The sequence below is a fragment of the Centrocercus urophasianus genome, unplaced genomic scaffold (genome assembly GCF_019232065.1).
Source record: "Centrocercus urophasianus isolate 14NV4802_14NV808 unplaced genomic scaffold, USGS_Curo_1.0 seq_10, whole genome shotgun sequence".
Lineage (NCBI taxonomy): Eukaryota > Metazoa > Chordata > Aves > Galliformes > Phasianidae > Centrocercus > Centrocercus urophasianus.
The window spans coordinates 66,951,511-66,974,294 of NW_024884142.1; the positions used below are offsets into that span (position 1 = coordinate 66,951,511).

General features: G+C 35.3%; 1 protein-coding gene across 1 annotated transcript in view; it reads left to right on the forward strand.

Annotated features, from left to right (window-relative positions):
- RYR2 (ryanodine receptor 2) overlaps positions 1-22,784 on the forward strand; it is a 340,802-nt gene that overhangs the window by 200,398 nt on the left and 117,620 nt on the right. The window contains exons 29-41 of the mRNA XM_042817920.1: positions 4,086-4,294; positions 6,235-6,409; positions 8,977-9,185; positions 10,034-10,386; positions 10,772-10,886; positions 11,303-11,463; positions 12,167-12,326; positions 12,604-12,690; positions 13,439-13,665; positions 14,132-14,930; positions 15,438-15,638; positions 15,765-15,870; positions 19,061-19,204. Coding sequence (XP_042673854.1) covers positions 4,086-4,294; positions 6,235-6,409; positions 8,977-9,185; positions 10,034-10,386; positions 10,772-10,886; positions 11,303-11,463; positions 12,167-12,326; positions 12,604-12,690; positions 13,439-13,665; positions 14,132-14,930; positions 15,438-15,638; positions 15,765-15,870; positions 19,061-19,204 — 2,946 coding nt within the window. The remainder of the gene's footprint in view (positions 1-4,085; positions 4,295-6,234; positions 6,410-8,976; positions 9,186-10,033; positions 10,387-10,771; positions 10,887-11,302; positions 11,464-12,166; positions 12,327-12,603; positions 12,691-13,438; positions 13,666-14,131; positions 14,931-15,437; positions 15,639-15,764; positions 15,871-19,060; positions 19,205-22,784) is intronic.

Here is a 22,784-nt window from a genome sequence, read left to right on the forward strand (position 1 = left end):
TTTTCTTTTTCTTTTTTTTTTTTTTTTTTTTTTTTTTTTTTTTTTTGAAACCATGAAGAGGATCCTTGAGCTACCTCAGTACATATGTTACTAATAAAATGAAAAGAACAAATTTGCAGTCCTTGCATCTGAAAGGTTTCATCAATCCTGTTGCAATATTCCAGGAGGAAAGGACCTGCAGAACAGTGTACTCAAGCAAAGACTGAAATTGCATTCAGTGATAGGTTTTATACTTCTTTGGGAGATTTAAGTTTTACAGATTATGAGCATCTTCTGTAGTACATCATGTCAAAAGAATCCCCCTTCATTAGCCAAAATCCATACTGTAATTAAATATGTAGAGCCATCTAGTGGTATTCTGTTTTTATGAGAGCACCATGAGAATATTAATCTCCATTAATGAATTTTATTTTTAGCATTGATTTACAGTGCTATGTGGCATAATTTTTACGCTTTATTGTAAATATTACTTACTGGCTACGCACAGCAGCAGTGTGTTAGGAATTATTTAGAGTGCAGCAAGCCTTAGGTAACTTAGAATCTAAACAGACAATGAATTTTCACTTGCCATGTTTTATGGTGGTTAATCTCCTGTATAGGGGAAATACTGAGGGTCTCCAAAATTGTTTTAAAACTTTGTGTAGACCATTGAAGATAAAATTTTATTGCAAGGGGATAATGTGTCAGAGAGTTCAGAGTTGCTTATAGGAAGTACGCTGAGCCTGGGACCACGAAGATCAAGAATTTGATGGGTATGATTTTATAGGTTGTTGAAGAAAAGATTGGACCTTGTTGTGGCTGGAAAAAAAAAAAAAAGAGCGAGGTTCATAACACTGGATGTCATCCAGAGGGATCTCAACAGACTTGAAAGGTGGGCCCATGTGAACATAATGAGGTTCAACATAGCAAAGTGCAAAGTTTTGCATTGGAGTTGCAGTAATCCTGGGTACATGTACAGACTGGGAGAAGTCCTTGAGAGTAGCCTTATAGAGAAAGACCTGGGGGTCTTGGCTGATGAAAAATTGAATGTGAGCCAGCAGTGTGCTCTTGCAGCTTGGATGGGCAGCAGTATTCCAGGCTCCATCAGAAGAGCAGGGAGTTAATGTCTCTTTCTACCTAGCTCTCCTGAGACCTCATCTAGAGTACTGCATCCAGGTCTGGGGCCCCCAATACGCAAAAGATACAAATTTTTTGGAGAGGGTCCAGAGGAGGGCCAAAAAGATGATCAGAGAACTGGAGCACCTCCCCTCTAAAGACAGGCTGAGGGAGCTGGGCTTGTTCAATCTGGAGAAGAGAGTACTGTGAGGAGACCTCATTGAGGCCTTTCATTATTTAAAAGAAGATTATAAACAGGAGAGAAATCAACTTTTTACAAGGGTAGACAGGAATAAGACAAGGGGTAATGGTGTTAAGCTCAAGGAGGGAAGGCTTAGATTGGATGTCAGGGGTAAGTTCTTTACTGAGAGTGGAGAGGTGCTAGAACAGGCTCCCCAGAGAGGCTGTGGGTGTCCTGTCCCTGGAGGTATTCAAGGCCAGGCTGGATGGGCCCCTGGGCAACCTGGTCTTGTCCCAGATCTGGAGGTTGGTGGTCCTGCCTATGGCAGGGGGTTTGAAACTTGATAATACTTGGGTTCCCTTCCAGTGCAAGTCATTCTATGATTGTATGAACAGGCAGATAGGTGTAGGCAAGTTTGAGTTGATAAAAGATTCCACACAAGGAAGAATTACAGTAAAAAGACTAGGACAATAAATTTTTAAAGGCTGAGCAGGCTTTGAAACCTTGCAGTTGTGTGGGGGATGGTCCAGAATGCTTTAGGCATTCTTTTTTTCTAATCTGAGAAAATCAGAGATATCCTTGGGCTGTGTGACTTGATTAATAGGAAGAAAACTATAAAATACCAGAGAATAGAGTACCTGAGAGGACTTAGGGAAAAAAAGATAAAACATTATTTCTTTGACTTTTTGAAAATATTTTCATCTTTTTAAAATGTGATTTTTGTGATTCCAAGCTATGTTATGGCTTGAATTGTTTGTGGGTCTTGGAAGGAAGGATCAGAACCTGACTGTGTAATTAGTAAAGAATAAGAAGGAAAGTTTGGGTGTACTCACAAAGTGTTACTTTTTAGCTATTTTAATCGAAGATGTTACATAAAGAAAATATGTAAAGTAGGGGAAGGCAGAGTACTGAGGGAAAAATTCTGCTATTTCCAGTTTTCTGTTTTTTCTGTAAACTTGCTGAGTGTGCATTCTGTTCCATTAAGGTCACTAATGCAGACGCAAAACAGCTTTGGCATCAGTATTGTTGTGGGCTACAGTAGCATCGGGGTACTCTACAAGTGATTTTCCTCAGAGGAAACTTTTGGGCTGCTGATTGCAATTGTTTGGGTCTGGCTATTTTCACCCAGGCTTTAAATCTATTTCGTTGTGTGCTTATTTAACTCATCCTCTGTGAGCTTTTCCAGCCAGTGCCAAAAGCCTTACCAAAGTCCATGCAAAAACATCCACTGCTTTCCCATTATCCACCAAGCTAGTCACCTTGATGTACAAGATTTTACAGATAGGTTAGTCACAATTTAATACCTTACCAGATGCCATGCCAGGTCAATATTGGCACTCCTGACTTAACCTGCAAGGCTAGACAGATACTCTGTAATCTTTCTGGATTCCCTGACCTTGCTTTCCACCTCTTATTCATTTCCTTTTCATGTCTGACTTTGTTTAGGAGCTCTTCTTTCATTCATGCAGGGCTCCTGCTGCCTTCTTGCTGAATGTATGGCATCTTTTAGTTTGAAGAAAGCCTCATTTACTGCTTCTACAGCAGATACCTGTGACAACAGCACCCATGTTGGTCTGTCCATTTGTCTTTACCTGTAAACTCCGAACTGGCTGCTGAATCATCTCAAGGCAGATCTCCATGCTATTCTCCACATAAAGGCTACCTCTTCATCAGCCTGCACAGCCTGCCCTTTCTAAAAGACACGTATCCATCCATCGCATTGTCCCAGCCATGTGGGGTGCTCCTCTGTATCAATCTGATTCCAGTGAGCATCATAACCATGTGACTGCACTCTTTTTTAATTTGTCATGCTGCATGCATTAGTGCAGTTATTTGAGATATCCAAGTGTGCTGATTCTCCAGAAGGGGGCAAGAGAGACCTATAAGGCTGTTCTGCAGGCACTATCTGCATGCTAACACTCAAAGAGATTCCACTTGAGCTTTTTTTCTTGATTGCTGCATTCCATCTATTCTACTCACTCTGGGCCCTTGGCTGCCTCCTCACCCCTACTTAGTTATTTTCTAAGGAATCACATTCTCTCTTGTTTCTAGTCTAGAGCTTTTTCAGCCAGATTAGCCTGCTGTGGCAAAGATATTTTTTGCCACATTTAGTCACATGGATCCTATCTTTTTCAATTACCTTTTATCCCTCAAAAAGGATCCAGTGATCATAGAAACTGAAACCTGCTGTCAACAGCAACGAGTTGTTGACCCTCAGAATATTTTGAATCTTCCTCAGGCCCTTCTCCCTCATTGCAAAGAGGACATCACCTGGGCCTTTTGCCACACACTCCAGATACAATGCTTGATGCATCCCAAATAATTCCTGGCAATATCACTGTTTTTTGTATGGAAGAACAACAGAGATTAGTAGTTAGAGGGTCAGATGAGCATTGGTAACATCTCCATAACATACAGATGTGAGCATCTGGCAAGGACCAAACTGTCCTAGACTCAATGTCTTTGTAACACCTATCTTAACTTGCCTCAGGAGTACTATGTGAAAATCTGTAGACTATATTTTGAAAAAAAGCAGGCAATCTTTTAAATGTCAGGAATATATGTATTACATTCTTTCATGCCTGAAATTTGGATTACTGTTTCATTGCTTTATTGATGTGATAGTATGCTATTTGTTCCTCAGGATTTTCTTTTGTTACTACTTAATATTTTTCAGCATGCTCTAAAGTTACAGCTGTATATTTGTGTTGTTTAAGCAGCTTGCATTTTGTCAGTTGGATACATTAATTTCTGCTTTGGGATAGAAAATCTTTTTTTCCTTTACCTTTTTATTTTTTAAATCTCACAGCAACAAGACTGGATGTGAGCAATGGGATAATGGAAAAATTCCGGATCTTCCGCACAGAGAAAACTTATGCAGTGAAATCTGGAAAGTGGTACTTTGAGTTTGAGGCAGTTACAGCAGGAGACATGAGAGTCGGCTGGACAAGGCCTGGTTGTCTGCCAGATCAGGAACTTGGCTCAGATGAAGAAGCTTTTGTTTTTGATGGCTTTAAGGTTTGCTTATGTTTATCTATAATAATATGAGTAATTGCAAAAGTCAATTTTACATCTTATTCTATATGCAGTAGCCTCATTTTAATTGCTTTCTTTTCTTTCATCTTTGGTCACTGGAATTATTTCTCTGTCTCTTTGAAGGTCTGAGTGGAATACGCAGAAAACCAGAAATGCCTAAACTATAAATTAATGTCATCTAAGGAATTATCAGAATTTATCATTTCCAGAATTCTTTTCACAGCTTGTGAAAAGAATTTCACTAATAAAATGTGTGTAAAGCACTGAAAGAGCCTTAATCAAATTCAAAATACTGGCAGAGCTGTAATTAGCTATGAATCCTTTCTTTAAATTTCAACTCTACTCTTTCCTCTGTGAGAAATCTCTGTTAGGGAATAACAATCATTAAGATTCTTAACAATAAGTGTCTGAGGCAAACTTTGTGAGTCTTTTTACAGGAATGTGAAGGTTACAAGGAATATATCTGGTTTTTCATGAAAATCCTTATAATTTAGAATAAACTAATTGGCAATTTTTGTTCCCATTCGACTGTTCATGAAGTGATGACAGGATGAAATACAGTATTAAGAGGACATAAGGAATCAAAATATTTTATACGTTGCTGATTTTTGTCAGAATAGATTAAATGATTTATTGCAACTTTTTATTTCATAATGAAACAGGTGATAGCTGTGTCTAAACCGTATAATTGCCATCAAGACTACTGAAGACACCTGTCTTAATGAAAATGTTTTCTTTTCTTTTATCTGATGTTGGAATTTTTGTTAATTACCATTACAGTACTTCATAGAAATTAACAGCCTGTTCATGGTCAGGTCAAGCTCTCTAACTGTATGTTACTCATGTATTTGGATTATCAATATTTTTTTTTCCTTATTCTTGTATTATAGAAGGAGAACTGAAAAACTGTTTTTGTAAAATGTCTATTTGGATTAAGTTAGTTAAGACACAGAAATTCAACAGCTAAAGCAGTTGAGTAGTAGTTTGCTTTCTGCGTTTTGTTTTTTGACTTTTAGATCTCAGTCCACAAACATATTTTGTTGTCTCTGATTTTCTGGTGCTTTCTCTGCTTGGTTCAAGAAAAGCTTCATCTTTTACCTTTCCAGAATACACAGGTTTATTAGGATTTTGAGGAAAGATACAGATGATAAAAATCTAGCAGTGATGGAATATATGAATCAGGAAGATATTTGTTATTAGCAGCTTTGTTGCATGAACATTTGTAAAAGTTCTTATTAGATGTTCATTTATTTCAATTTCAATCCAAGATCCCAGCTAAGGCTACCAATCCAAAGTCCTGCAGTCTTTGACTTGGTCAATCACAGAGTGCAGTAATCATGCCCTGATCTATGGTGGTATCTATGAGAAGTGTGGATAGTTCTTCACATCCGCAGAATTCCATTCCTGTCAAAATTTGTTATGGCAGCAAATTTAATTTATTTTGTACACACCATTCATAGAATTACACTTAAGGAAATAATAAAATTTGTTTGGAAGCAGTGAATTTATAGACAACTGAATTAAATAAAACCAGTATTTTTAAATAAGTTCTTGAAAATGCTAGTATTATAATTGATAGCATGTTATTTTCATTATAAGTCTTTAATTCAGCTTCTGCATAAAAATAAGCTAAGTTCTTATTTGTTACTAAAATACTGAAGTACAGTTTGCCCTGTCAGCTCATGTAGCGATATTTTGCTATACTGACATGAGAGGTGTTTTACAGGAAGTTATTTTTTGAATTTCCATTTTGAAAGTTAACTTGCAGTATTCACAGGCATTGTTTGGGAATGACATGCCGTGGAAGTGTTAATTTTAGTGCCATGTTATTGGAGGCAGATAATTATTAGCTGTACCACTGTGTAGGAGAACATGTACATTGTCACTGTTATTTTTTGTTAAAGTCTTCAAATTCCTTTCAGGCACAGCGGTGGCATCAAGGTAATGAGCATTTTGGCCGCTCCTGGTTGGCAGGAGATGTTGTTGGATGCATGGTTGACATGAATGAGCACACTATGATGTTCACCTTAAATGGTGAAATCTTGCTTGATGACTCAGGTTCAGAACTTGCATTTAAGGATTTTGAGGTTGGTGATGGTAAGTACTGTAATACGTTGTGCCGTTAATGTACTTTTTGTTTCAACTCCCTTTTGACTATCTATTTTCAAAAGAAGAAGGAAAATAGTGCTGGTATAACGGGCAAGAGACACTAGAGTTCAGTAGATCCAGCCAACGTATTACATCATTAATTATGATAACTTTTAAGGATTGCTGTGTTAAATTGACATTTATTAACTGAAGACACAGTCCCTATTTCATATCTGTGTGTTTTTACTGTATTATGTTCTCACTGTAGTGAGAATTATGATGAGTTGCCCTTATGTAGAAGAAAATTGCTTTAAAACCTAGTTATAGAATTTTAAATGATTAGAATCTTCAATTTGTATTTTTTCAAGTCAGAATTTCTCTTGTGTTGTGTACTGTGGATGCAAATCAACTCTTTGAGTCACTCTACGACACAGTGTTAGTGAAATTATCAGCAGTCACAAGATTCTGAAGATAAATTATTTTGGATTTTTTCATTTGTTTTTCAAATATCTTGTAAACTCATTTTATTAAAAAATATATTTATTGTCACCTATTCAGTGTATTTCCATAAACTATAAATAAGTTGATGCAGTGAGAGACAGTAGTACATATATTAGTAGTCTGAGTACTCACTGTTTTTCCCAGGATGCTGAAGATAAAAATCAAGCGTATAATCTGTGCTACTCAGTGTGTTATTACACTAACCTATTCCTTAAAATTAATATCTTCCTTGTTGGTTATTCTGGTAATATGTTAAGCTTCCTTGTCAGTTATTCTAGTAATATGTTAAGTAAGCAAACAGCACTGTTAGATTTTACTGTTATCTCAGCTTTTTCTGTGTGGCCTATTGGACCAGCTTTTGTGTTTTACTCTGTTTGATTGGTGGTGATCATTTGGAAAGCTGTCAGACTAGGTGTGAGGATGAGTAGAGGTGTTTACGGTGAATTTTCCAGCTGTCTTTTATGATCAGACTTTCTGACTCCATTTCGCAGAATCATAGATTCACTCAGGTTGGAAAAGACCTTAAAGATCATCGAGTCCAACCCCGATCTACCCGTACTACCCTAACTCTAACAGTCCTCTGCTAAATCATGTCCCTGAGCACCACATCCAAATGGTCTTTAAACACATTCAGGAATGGTGACTCAACCACTTCCATGGGGAGCCTATTCCAGTGCTTAACAACCCTTTCTGTAAAGAAGGGATGTGCAGGGTTGTTTACAGGGCCTTGAATTCATGAGCTTTAACACTTCATCTGCACTTCATAAGGTTACAGCATGATATAAATTTATAAATGTACATATTCTGTGATATCTTGTATGCATCTGTCTGAGAAAGAAAAATTTTGAACAGTTAAAGCCTCCTATGATGCTTTGGAGTTATTGACCCCTATTCCCATGTGAAAGGAAACACTGTATCTATCAATTAGGTATTTCTCTGGTGGAATTTTAACTACTTAGCTTTTGTCTGGTTTTCAGAGACAAAAATCTAATCAGCTTCTTTTCTATATTGTATGGGGAGATAGAAAGATTGCTGCTCCCTTACATGAAATATTTGATCTGTGCAGAAATGTAAAACGTTTTGTACATACATAGATAAATGAAAAATACATATGTAAGTATATAAAAATGTGAGTCAAACTAATTGAACAGATCTTGATATATCTTGTTTGGCAAAAGGAAAAGGCTGGAGTTTAACTTATTATTTTTGAGCTTTATTGTTACATTTTCTTAGTGTCTGGGCCAAATGAGCTGGGCCTGAAAGTGGTAGAAGAAATAAGAGGTTTTCTTAGTAATTTGAAACCTGAGGGGGGGTGGGGGGTGGGGGGGGCAAAAAAATAAGTAAAGGAGGTTATTTAAGGACTGCAAAGGAGTCACAGGTGAGATCCCTGTGCTAGAGAAATAATAGGAAAGCAGATGCAGGCAAATGAGAAGTTGATTCAAAAGTAATAACAAACAAGCAACAGAATACAAAATATACCACCACTGAAAAATAAAAAAAAAAAAACTGATTTCTTTGAAGTAACATCATCATATTGTTAGTTCTAACTAACCAGTATCAAGGAGTGGTATGAATTTTTAAAATTAATTAATTTTTTTTTCTTTTAATCTATAGCATGCTGCTGATGCATTTCTTACCTCTTCCCCCCCACTCGTGTAACTGTATGAACAGGAAATATTGCTTTGGAAGTATTATCCAAATAAATCACGATTACTGGAATTTTATGAGTAATGTAAAAAATTCTAGATTTGGGAGTGCAGTTGTTAATATTCTATCATCTTAGCAGAGAAGGCTGCTTGATGAAGTACTCTTAGATTGCTGTGCGGTGAATTGGCAGTTGCATGAAGAGATCAATGGATATTAGCTTTATTTCCAAAACGGTATTTTGAGATATGGTACTTAGTGACAAATGGGAGGTGATATGCTACAGGTAACTGCTTACTTTTATATTGTTTGGATTTATGACTTTTTAAAATTACATTTAATTAATTTAATTAAAATTACATTTAATGGCATTTAAATGCCAGTGAAAAATTATCTGTTTATACAACTCATGTTTTCTTTCTTGTTTTCAGGATTTTTACCTGTGTGCAGCCTGGGTTCATCTCAAGTGGGAAGAATGAACTTTGGAAAAGATGTCAGCACTCTAAAATATTTCACTATTTGTGGATTACAGGAAGGGTATGAACCCTTTGCTGTTAATACAAACAGAGACATTACCATTTGGCTGAGTAAAAGGCTCCCTCAGTTTCTTCCAGTGCCACAAAATCATGAACATATTGAGGTCTGTGATACTTATGAAATGTTTCTAAACACTTCTATGAGTCTGTTTTACTTATGTTTCTACTCTTGCACTTCTAGACAAAATTTCTAATTTTGTATGCTGTCCCAATACTGTATAAATCTTGCACCTCTTTCAAATTTGTTACATTCAGTGGAATTGATTGATAGTATTTCTTCATCCAAAAAATCTGTCACATGTATAAACATGAGATTCTTAGAGACAAAATCTAGAAGATGTCCTCAGCAAGATGAGCTCCTTGAGCAATAAGCGAGAAATATATTTGTAAAGGGGTTCCAGAAAGTAAGGGTTTCTGCTCAACAAATACCATGTGTTCTGGTGTATATGCATTATAAAGTGATTTTCTATAACTAATCAGGTTTTACTTCAATAAATATTTTTTAGCTAGATGTGTCAACGTTTACGTCCCAGTGTTGAACATCTTGATGAAACTGAATTTGTCTTTTAAGTCTATAATGAAATCCTTCTGAAATTGATGAAGTGGCAGCCAAGAAGTATCACCCTTTTGTTTTTAAAAAAGTCTGTGTTTGTCATGCATGTACACTTTATTAGTTATGGTGTGTTATTCTTGGATATGTTGGACTTATATTTTAAAGAATTGTGGTGCAAATGAACATTCCCTCTGAAGTGTTTTGTGTTTAATGAAGGAACTCCTTAAAGTATTAATTTCTCCTTGAAAAGGGAGTGCGTAATTACAATGCACTTTACTGTTAACAGTGTATAGTTGCAAACTTTGCATGTCAAAAGTGTTTATTCTAGACACACGAATTGAATACTTAACCTGGGGAAACACATCAGCTTCAAAACAACTACATTTTTACATTTAATAGGTGATGAGAATTGATGGAACCATAGACACTTGTCCTTGCCTGAAGGTTACACAGAAGTCCTTTGGTTCACAGAACAGTAAAACAGAAGTCATGTTTTTTCGGTTAAGTATGCCCATTGAATGTGCTGAGGTGTTCTCCAGAACAGCTGCAGGAGGGCTACCAGGCACTGGTCTTTTTGGCCCAAAGAATGATTTGGAGGATTACGATGCTGATTCTGATTTTGAAGTTTTAATGAAAACTGCTCATGGTCATCTAGCAGCTGACCGGACAGAGAGAGAAAAGGATGCCACAAAACCAGAGTTAAATAACCATAAAGATTTTGTTCAAGAAAAGCCTTCACGTCTTAAACAAAGGTTTGTACTGCATTAGATTTTTTTTGTTTTGTTTTCTTGCTCTTGACTGAACAAAATGCCAATTGGATCTGCAGAGATTTTTCCCTAATTCTATCTTATGTTTGAATATAAAGCACTAAGAGGAAAAACTAACTTTCGTATACATACATTGCTTCATATGCAAGATATAGATTGAAACTAAGCATGAAACTAGTGCTTTTTTGGCTTGTTATTTATTTTTTTTTTCCCCAGCTGTTTGGAACCAATTATTTAGTTTATTGTTAATGCTTTTATGATCATGATATGAAATGCACTATCAAAACAATGTTAGTACAAAAATGCTATGTATATATACTGACCTGTTGAACTTCTCACATATATTTTGATTTTATTTATTTCATTACAGATTTATGCTTAGGAGGACAAAACCAGATTATAGCACGAGCCATTCTGCAAGGCTTACTGAGGATGTACTAGCAGATGATAGGGATGACTATGATTATTTGATGCAAACTTCCACGGTATGATAACAAAGGATTTCTGTCTTAGCCTTTTGTATAACATGTTCTTGCTTGTAAAAGTTTCAGAAACTAATTTTTTGACAAAAAAAAATTAATTTAAACATGCCTTTAATGTTTGGTTTGGTTTGACATGACTGTCAATATAAGCCAATTTCCATAGAGAAAACCATAAATTAAGTTGAATCTTGGTTAACTTGTGCATGTTTATTCTTTTTTAAAGAGCTGACTGCTTTTTGGATTTTAGAATAACAAATTGTGAATTAAAGTGATCTATCAGTAAACCAAATACTAATATTTACCTTTTTTTTTTTTTTTTTTTTTTTTTTTTTTTTTAAATTTTTTTTTAAATAAAAAAAATTTTAAATTTTTAATTTTTTTTTTTTTTTTTTTTTTTTTTTTTTTTTAAATATATATAGTACTATTACTCAGTGAGAATATTTCCTGGTCAAGAACCTGCTAATGTTTGGGTAGGCTGGATTACATCTGACTTTCATCAATACGACACAAACTTTGACTTGGACAGAGTGCGTACTGTTACAGTAACACTGGGAGATGAAAAAGGAAAGGTCCATGAGAGGTTGGTTACAGTGTTCTTAAAAGGATACTGATTTTACCATCCTTAAAAGTAATTAACAATTTATAAACTGTAAATCCACTGAATTTAATGTAATTGACTTGATGTGGGGCTTTTTTGTTGTTGCTTATTTTATTCCACTTGTCCTCTTTTAACTTTGGCGTTCTCTCCTACTGCTTGTAGAGAAACAGGAATAATGGTCTAATCAAATCAATTGACTCTGAAAAATAGCAGGGTAATGCAACTTTTATGTGCAACTATTTACATATTTTATATGTAGTTTGAGTCACTCAGACAATGATCCTGTAACTGTTGGTTTTTGAAGAGGTACTAAGTGAAGCAAAATGGCCTTATTTTTGGAATATTTATTTTGATTTTGAGAAAGCAAGAATTAGTATGAGAATGCCTTTCAGCATTTCAACTTGTGTTCTGTATCAGAAACTGTTATACCTAACACTAAGGAATTTAAACCATTAATTTTCAAAATTAGTTTTGTCTCTTGAAATTTTACAACAGATTTGAGCTCCTTTGTGTTTTGTCATCTTCATTTCAATTATTAAGTCTAAGTTTCATTGAATTTTGTCATCGATTAGGGTGGCTGCACTTTTGTTTGTTGATTACACATGTACAAAGTTCTTCTTAGCTGAGTAGATCTATAGTCTATCTACATCTCCATCTATAAATCTATTTGTTTTTTGATATTCAGTATAAAACGCAGCAACTGCTATATGGTATGCGCAGGAGAGAGCATGAGTCCTGGGCAAGGACGTAATAATAATGGTCTGGAGATTGGTTGCTTAGTTGATGCTGCCAGTGGCCTGCTGACCTTCACGGCTAATGGCAAAGAACTGGGCACATACTATCAGGTGAGTATTTTTTGATGGTGTCATCCAATGTGGAGACAAGCAACTGATTCCTCAGATTGCGTTTTGTTAGAAAGTTTGTTGTAAGATTGGAAGGAAAAGTAAATACCATTGTTGAAATAGTAATTTTCCCCTTTTGTTTGTGTTTTCTGGAGTTTTATTCAAAGGTTTTCACTTACTGATTTCCAATATAGTTATTCTTATATATACACACACACACTTGTATATAATGGTATTTGCTGTCTTAAGTGATTAAATGTTTTTACATGTTTGATTGTAGGTTGAACCAAGTACAAAGTTATTTCCTGCTGTATTTGCTCAGGCTACAAGCCCCAACGTTTTCCAGTTTGAGTTAGGTAGAATTAAGGTAAATAATGTTGGGATTTTGTTTTGTTGTTGTTGTGTATTTGCAGGTTCAGAAATAATATGTGGTATCAGATATTGTTTTCTGTGCGTTGTTTTTTTTTCCCCGTAAATGTCGCATTCAATGTATTCATGGTATTGAGCCGATATTTATTCTTCCAAGTGTTTGCTCTGTGTTATTTCAATTCTTAATTTGTTCATTTAAAATATAGTATATTGAATGAAAAGGACTGTAACTGATTAGCTTTGGAAGAAGATATTGCTAAATCCCATTGAAGTTTCTAAATCTCATCCTTTGTGATGAAATGAAATCACTTGGATCAGGAAGGCAAATATTTTTTCCTGTAAACAGAACATGGATGACCAATGTTATTTGCAAGTTAGGTTAGAGCCTTAAAAGAGTTTTGAGATATACTTAAAGAGTACACTTAATAAGACTGGAATTGTCTTTTGTGCGTTGTATATATGGATGACTTAGAAATTAAAAGACTTAAAAGAAGAGTCAGATTCAGATCTCTGGTCCAAGGAAGAGAACACAGTCAATTGAAACCTCTCTTCCAAATATAGCTATTTAATAATATATATCAATATTGTGGAAAATGTTTGCCAACAGTTACCAATGGATTTTACAAAATACTGAAAATTTCATTTTGAACTGTACTGTATCTTGAATATATTTCTTGAGAAATATTATGTATTCCTTGTTGGTAAAGATGATGAAATTGATAGTCTTTTACATTGGAATTCTCCAGAATGTAATGCCATTATCTGCTGGCTTATTCAAAAGTGAACACAAAAACCCAGTCTCCCAGTGTCCTCCACGTCTCCATGTCCAATTTCTGACTCATGTGCTTTGGAGTAGAGTGCCAAACCACTTCTTGAAAGTTGATGTCTCTAGGATCAGTGAACGTCAGGGCTGGATGATACAATGCCTGAATCCTCTGCAGTTCATGGCCCTTCACATTCCTGAAGAAAACAGGTTAACACTGTTTATATATGTATAAGTTTGCCTGGATTAAATTGGGGTTATGGTGTTAGATATGTAATAGTTTTCTGAAAGAGAAGCCCAAGTTCATCTCTATTTTTTTCTCTGTATTTATAACACAAGTAAATAAAGAGTAATGTGTTTTGATTTAGATAATATTAAAAATTTACTCTGATTTTATTTTTCAAAGTTTTAAACCCCACATCCTCCTAGTTTTCTCCAAACCCTTTAACAGATTGTGTAGTTTTTGAATTAAAAAATATTGTTTATAAATTATTAAAGATAATCTGCAAGGTGGGCAAAGATTTCCCTTCTTAGATTTGCAGAGTATTAGGAAAGTTGGAAACTGAAAAAGTCCATCCCTGTGAATGATACTGTGCTAATGTTATCTATAGGAAGAATTCATCCTCTTAAGTGAATTTTTGCACTGATATATACTGTATTGTTCTTTTCTCTGCAGAACAATTGATATTTTAGAGCTGACAGAACAAGAAGAACTGCTGAAATTTCACTACCATACTCTCCGATTATATTCAGCTGTATGTGCTTTAGGGAACAACCGAGTTGCCCATGCTATGTGTAGCCATGTGGATGAATCTCAGCTTCTGTATGCTATTGAGAATAAATATATGCCAGGATTATTGCGTGCAGGATATTATGACTTACTCATAGACATCCATCTCAATACCTATGCAACTGCCAGGTTAATGATGAATAATGAATTTATTGTTCCAATGACTGATGAGACCAAGAGTATTACTTTGTTTCCTGATGAGAACAAGAAACATGGCCTGCCTGGTATAGGACTCAGCACTTCCTTAAGGCCAAGAATGCAGTTCTCCTCACCGAGTTTTGTAAGCATTAACAGTGAATGCTTTCAGTTTAGTCCTGAATTCCCGCTAGAAATCTTGAAGGCCAAAACAATAGAGATGCTGACTGAAGCTGTTCAGGAGGGCAGCCTCCATGTCAGAGACCCAGTTGGAGGTTCTACAGAATTTCTGTTTGTCCCTCTCATCAAGCTCTTTTATACCCTCCTAATAATGGGAATCTTCCACAACGGGGATCTGAAACACATTTTACAGTTAATTGAGCCACGGGTTTTCAAAGAAGCTGTGAATCTGGAGGATGAAAGGGATCTCTCAGAGAAGGAGCTGAGTTCAGATGATCTCAAGTCAGAAGGAGAGGAAGAAATCAGAGGAGAGCAAGTGCCAAAGGAAGGACTCCTTCAAATGAAACTTCCTGAGCCTGTTAAACTACAGGTAACTGCTGTGTTAATGGTCATTCCTGTTTCTTCTCAGATCTTTTCTTATTTCCCTGGTAATTTGCCTTTCAAGGAACGCAGTAATCTAATCGTGGTTAAATAGAGAATTTATTTGCTTGAGGGAAATGAGAAGATTGAGTATCTTTCTGATTACGTGAACTTTGTCACAGTGGATCAAACATCTGTTTTGTGAAACTGAATTACCTTCTTAATGAAATTAACAGTGTTTTTCATGTTTGTTCGTTCGGACAGAAAAGAAGTGCATTTGCAGCAAGGAGTAAATCTATTGTCCGTTATGTTTTTTTATGTCCATAAATCTCCTGCAGATGGCAGATATTTCTGGCGTAGGATGTATTGATGATCACTTCAGATACAGTAAATAACTAAAATGAAAATTTCAATCTATTTATTTGACAGTAACTGCTTCTGTAAGGAAATTATCCTTACTTGCATTAATTTACAGAGAAGTCTTCTTGGCTTGACTTTTATGATACTGTTTTCTCAGATGTGTCATCTACTCCAGTACCTGTGTGATTGCCAGGTACGACACCGAATAGAAGCCATTGTAGCATTTTCAGATGATTTTGTGGCCAAGCTTCAAGAGAATCAGCGCTTCCGGTACAATGAAGTGATGCAGGCCTTAAACATGTCTGCTGCCTTGACAGCTAGAAAAACAAAGGAATTTCGATCCCCACCTCAGGAGCAGGTATAGTTTACAACTGACTGTAATTTTTTTGTTTTATTCCATGTACAGCAGAGTTCCTTTTTATTTCCAAGATTTTCCTTTAGAAATAAGTGTTGTTTGCCTTTCCTTTGTATTCTGTGTCTTAAGATTAACATGCTGCTGAACTTTAAAGATGATAAAACTGATTGTCCTTGCCCTGAAGAAATTAGGGATCAACTCTTGGATTTCCATGAAGACCTAATGACACACTGTGGTAAGTCCTGTTATTGAACATTTTTCCTTTTAAAATTATAGTAGCTTTAGAAACCATCTTTCTAGATAATTTTAGGGAAACAAAAGCAATTAGCTAGTCTTGAGGTTGCACTATGACAACAAATACTGACAAATAAAAATAAAGAGTGTACAGTTAAAAAATATATGCATTCTTATCCTCACACGTGCTTGAACTATCAAACTAGTATAGAATGCAGTACGTTTTGCTTCATGAAGGAAAACATGTTTTTTTTTTTTTTTTTTTTTTTTTTTTCAACTATAAAACTCATTAGAAATTCATTCTGGTTTAATGTATTGGGTAAGTCTAGCTCATCTGTTTTTGAAGCAGTTCCTCTGGATCATCCCCTCCTCTTTGTGCTCACATGGGTCAGTGTAGGGTATCTCTGTTTTAAGAAATGAAGTATGACCATATAATAAGGTAACATAACATAATATCAATGGGTCAGTCTTCTAAGATGTGATTAAAATATATACCTGTTGAAACATACCATGAACCTGTTGAAACAGAAAAATTCAAAAGGAGGAGTTTAATTTCTGTACTTTTTATTTCTTCACTGTATTTGCTAAATACAATTATTAAATTCCTTGCCATATTAAAATGAGAAATACATTTAAAAAAACCCACAAAAATATCAATAAAAACAAAGCGGCAAAAAGTATATTTTAAATGTCAGGCTCATATCAGTGAATCAGTAATAATGTAGTTTTATTTAGAGTATGTGTTTTGTTGCTTTGCTGTTTGAAGGATACCTATCCTTTCATTTCACTTCAATATACTACTTAAAAAGCAAAATGAAAGAGACCCTGCCAGATGGCATAAGCAAACAGGCAGCTCAACATCATGCCTACTCAGCTAGAAGAAGCTAATACAGGGATGTGTGGTGATGTAACTTTTAAATTCTCCTATCGAGGGACGAATTTTGGGTAGGAGCACCTCAGCACTTTTCCTAATAAATTCCATTCCTTACTGATCCCAGTTTAACCAGAAATAATGCTTTTAATTATTTACTTCACTATGTTAAAATATACAAATAAATAAAAATGTCATTAGTATCTGACAACATAGTACATGAATTTCCTCTACTGGTAGAGCAAGGACAGCTGATATCCTGTCTGTCATGAGACACTTTGGTTGGATTGATCCATGTCAAGATTGGACTTCTGTTACTGAGAAAATTATGAACATGTTAAAGTACTGAACGCCATTGAAAGACTTCTTTGCACTCTTTTCAAACTGGGTGCAACAATGAATTCGGACCTGTTTACTGAGTGCTTTTTCAGTTTGGATCTTCAGAGGATACTAAGTGCAGAGACGTCTTTGGACAACCTGTTTCAAGGCTTGAGTATCATAATGATGAGTTACTCTTTTTCCTTATGTCAGTTTTAGACTCTTGCATGTTTTAGTTTCACAAGTGTATCTTGTTCACTTCAGAAAGAGCACGGCTACGCTGCCCTCACATCTTGGTAGATTTTGATCAACAACTGTGCTGTTTCTCAGGATACCAACTTCAGCTTCTTCATCCTCTCCTTGTAGAATAGTAGTCCAGCTACTAATAATCCTGGTGGGCATTTGTTAGATGCCTCCAGGTTTTCAGTGTTTTTCTAGTAGTGGGTAGCCCTAACCTATTTCAGATGTTGTTTCATGGGTTCTGAACACTGAATCATTTCCCTCGAGCTGCTGATTATGTTTCTGCTAATACAGGATATTTTTATCTCTCCTTGCTCTCACAGTGCCCTGCTGACTGGTGTTTAGCATGTTGTTCAACAAGACCCCCTAGGTTCATTTGCAAAGGTTTTTTAACCACTTCAAACCAAATGTTACTGTCACACCTGGTAGGTCTGTCTAAGATGCAGAGCTTCATATTTTTTCTTGCTGAACTTCATAAGTTTCCTACCACCTATTCCTATACCTAGCTGAGTCTCCCTTGACCATATTCTGTGCTCCCCCTCTATTTGCTATAAATCAAAATCTTGAAAAAAGTGTATTCACTTCAAATTAAATATTTTTATTTTGAATGAAAAAAAAAAAAAATGGAGAAAGAAAAATTATCAGTTGAGAGAAAACAAAGATGAAATAAAAGTTATTTAGAAAAAATAGGAAAGGTGAGCGGGCTTCATTTTCTCTTGACTTTTCCATATCTCTTATACTGGGGTGATGTGAAGATGCATTTTTTCGTTTTTTGGTCTAGTTTTGTCATTATTTTTCTTTTCTTTATCAAGAATTAGTAATTTGCATAATCTACAAGTAGAAAATCAATTTTATGGGTCAGACAATGTGTTACAGTTGAGTGCAATAAATCAGTCTGTATTCAAAATATATACTGCAAAGTAGGTTAAACAGTTATATATATCAAGTCTCATGTTTGTTGGATTAGCTAGACGCAGTTCATTTCTAGTGAAATGACTGAGAGACATTTCTATTGACAGTTTGCAAATCACTGAAGTATACTACTACAGCTCAGGGAACATCACAACTGTGGGTAAACAGACATTTCATATGATTAATTTCAGAGCTGCATTTTAACTGATAAGACATTTCAGTATCTTTACTGTTAATCTGGTTCAAGAGATTTCCATCCAAGCCATTATGTAATTGTAATTCCATGTAAAATTTGAATTTACTGATAATCCTTGGTAGTTTAATATCAGTAACGCTCCTACGACTAAATATAATAACTTCTAATGGAAACGGAACTGTACTGAATGTGAAAAAAAAAAATTTAAAAATAATTTAAAAAAAATCATGCAATTCAAGCAATGGAATCTTCAATTGCTTACTATCATTTGAGTCCTAGTGTGTCTATAGACAGTGTATACATACAATTCTCAGCACAGTTCCAAAACATACAAATAAACTTTAAAAAGAAAACATCTGTAGTGAGTTGAGCAGAGAAATATATTTGCTATGTATCTAATGTATTACAATACACAATTTCTTCAGTAGGTTAATAGAATAACATGATCCTTGTTTGCATTTTCCTGCCTAGTACATATACTTCATCTGCACTTTTCCCAAACTTCTGGTTAAACGTATATCATTTTTTTTATAGTTCTGGTAGAGCAGAACCAGTGTAGTTCAGTTTGATTGTTTCTACAGACAAAATAAAAAGTATTGCTGCAACTTGTCTAAACATATTATTTTACTATTTGTTATATATTTATGATTCCAGGAATTGAACTGGATGAAGATGGAACTTTGGATGGAAATAGTGATTTAACTATTAGGGGCCGCCTCCTATACCTAATGGAAAAAGTTACATATCTGAAGAAGAAGCAAGCTGAGAAGCCAATTGATGATGATGCTAAGACATCCTGTAAGCAACATGAAATCACAGTTTATTGTGTCCGAATTCCAAATAACTAGAGAAGCAGAGAAGAGAGTTCCATTTTCAGCAAAAACTACGTGGATTTTTAGTGAAACATCTGTGCATCTCAATATTTGTAGCTCTGACTCTAAACAATCTCAGCTGGAATAATGTTTTATTTATATTTTATGATAAGCAGATTTTCTTCCCCAGTGGGATGTATTGGAAACTTCTATTGTGGGTGGTTTTGTTGTTGGTGTTTAGGTTTTTCCCCCCCCCCCCACTCTTGATCCTCATTCATAATTTTTATAGAACATTTCTTGATTTTTGTTGAGTTAATGCAGGCTAGTTGTAGCAAGGTCCTCTTTATGAGAACCTGATTGTAAAATCTGCAGCGGCAGCTCCAAATTGGTATTTGCATGAAAAAAAGACTGCACAATAATTTGCAGAGCTACACTTGGAGAAAGTTTCTCCATCCAGCCTAAAATTAAAAACTATGACTTTGTAATTTTTCTGTCACTTTCTACTTTTCCAACTTTATAAGAGTCAGTACTAGTGGCATCCAAATTCTACTTGTGGCACATGGGTTATGGAAGTGGCATCCAAGTTGTGCTTGCATCCAATGGATGATGGAATGTTATTTACTGTTTTACATGTCAGTTGTGATTTCTTTTTATTTTTTGCCTTTATTATGGTCATAGTACCATGGAATCACAGAATTGTTTGAGGAGTGTGAGTCCTACAATGATCAGGAACACCTACAGCTAGATCAGATTGCCTTTCCCGACTTTGCATGTCTACAGGGATGGGGTATCCTGCCCTCCTCTTTGGGCAACCTGTGCCAGTGTTTGATCATCCTTACCATATAAAACTTTTTTCTTATATCTAGTCTAAAGCTCCCCTCTTTTAGTTTGAAACCATTTCCCTTTGTCCTATATTTCTATCTACTAAATAGACTGTCCCTTTCTTATAGACCTCTGTTTAGGTGTATTGAAAGGTATCCCCAGAGCCTTATCTTCTCCAGACTGAACAGCTCCATCTCTCAGCTTGTCCCCAGCATTCTTTGGACCATTTTTGTTTCACTCCTCTGGATGCTCTCCAACAGGTCCATGTCTCTCCTGTACTGAGGACTCCACATCTGGACACAGTAGCCCTGGTGAGATATCACCACTACTGAGTAAAGGGCCAGGATCACCTTCCTCAACCTGCTGGCCACACTTCTTTTTGATGCATTGCTGGCTCATGTCCAGCCAATATCTACCAATCTACCAATATCCCCAAGTCCTTTTTATCCTTTTTTGTCCCCTGGCTTGTGTTGATAGTGGGGATTGCCGCAACCTGATTGCAAGACCTTGCATTTATATTTGTTGAGCCTCATGAGATTCACCTGGGCCCTCTGCTTGAGCCTCTCTGGATGGCATCCTGTCTCTCAGATGTGTTGACTGCACACTATAGCTTGGTTTTATCCACAAACTTACTGAGGTTGCATTTCATTCTAGTGTTGATGTTACTGAAAATGTTGAAGAACAATGGTCTAGATGCTGATCCCCGAGGGATGCCAGTTGTCATTGATCTCTATCCAAGCACTGATCCTTTGATCACTACTCACTGGATACTCTCTGGTGGTTCTCCCAAATATTCTAATTTTTGAATTTGCTGTGCTACTAGCAGGAGTGAACTTTTAGTTAAATATTTGGCCACTCTACTAGCAGGAATGAATTTCTGGCCTTATGGGTTAATTATCCTGAGTTTGGGAGAAATTTGGTTTTATTTGATGACTAAATAGAATACCTAGGGAAACTGCACTGTTAACTTGATTGCTTAATGTTAGTGCTTAATATTATGGGTTATGATTTTCCTGTGATTACATCCTGTGATATAATGAAAAATCAACTGCCAGATATTAGCGTTAACTTAAGTGATAAGAGGAAATATTTTTCTCCTCCTAAAACTGTGCTTTCTAGCTTTGCAGATTTTAACTTATTTCAGTTATAGTGATAATTACAGACTAGGTTGAAGCAGAGTGCCCTGTCCCTAGAAATGTTCAAGGCCAGATTGAATGGGGCCCTGGGCAGCCTGGTCTAGTACTAAATGGAGAGGCTGGTGGCCCTGCATGTGGCAGGGTGGTTGGAGATTCATGATCCTTGAGGTCCCTTCCAACCCTGGCCATTCTGTGATTCTGTGACAAATCCTACAATTTCCTTGTTTCATTTTTCTTGCTGTAAGCTTAGAACTCTACAAAATGTATTTGTTTCTCTAACATGCTTGTTAGTACAAAGACAATATAATATTGAACTAGTACCACTCAACGCATCAGATCAAAAAAGCTTCCATCTGATTTTATGATTCTGTTTTTAACATGATGACTAGGCTATTTAGATTCAGCATTGCAAAAAGGATACAGATCCACAGGTAACTCTGATGCAGTATTGCATTTATTAAAATAGGGAGGGAAACTGGTAGGCTTCTCATGTGATACATCACAAAGAATAAATGCAGCATAATATTGTGTTTGTCCCTTTTTGTTATTGTTTGTTTCAGTCCCCATACTTTCTGAAATATCAGCCAGAACACATTTCATTATTTTATTTATTTTAAGGGCTTTTATACTGAAAAATGCTATGTGCTATGATAATGGAGATATCCAGAGTGCAGTGTTTTAACAATAGTAGTGAAACTTTACTCTTTTTTATATTTTTCCCTTACGTTGTATTACCATATAACAGCTCAGATTCTTTTCTTTGTTAAACCAAATATTTTCTTCTTCTTGCTCAGTATCTTTCTTTGAGTGCTTTCACTTTTTTTGTGTGTGTTTAGACTGAAATTACACCTAGTTTACTCCAAATTTATGTTGCATTCAACATAAAAATTTCTAATTTGAAAACATTTTCTATATTTGTGCTACATAAACAATATTTTTCAGTACCAGAATGTTTATCTGCCAGTTTATTGAACTTCAGCAGCAATTATAAAACTTCCCTTATCAAACGTTCTCTGTTATCCATTTGACACAGAAAAATCTTAATTAGTTAGGCAACATTTTCTAGTGTACAATTATAAATTGAGGGTCCTAGATTACTTGTTCTCCAAACATAAATTGAAGTTCCCTTAAACACAAAAAAAAACAGTATTCACTTTTTTTCAACAAATACTTTGTCTTAACTCCTTGATTTTGAGTAATTTTTCTAAATCGGGGTATCAAATCTTAACAGATTTTATATATTCTATGTATTTTAATACACATAACTTTTCCAAACCTTTGCAATTGATAAATTTGTCTGATCAGGTATTCTCGATAGAGATTCTGAATTCTTAGTTAGAACTTGAATTCAAACTGCAAACATCAATTTCCCATTTATTTGATTGGAGCCTTTTCATTTATTTCTTTTGATGGTCCTTTTCATTCAGTAATAGATTAAATTCAATTGTTTCATTTTGAAAATTACAAAAATTTTTATTGGTCTTAGCCCCATAAATAAATGATGCCGCATTTTCATTTGCTGCAGTATAATTTTTTTATGTATGTAATAAATACATATATATATTTATATATATATAAAAGAAATCAAAAGAGATGAATTCCTTCAAA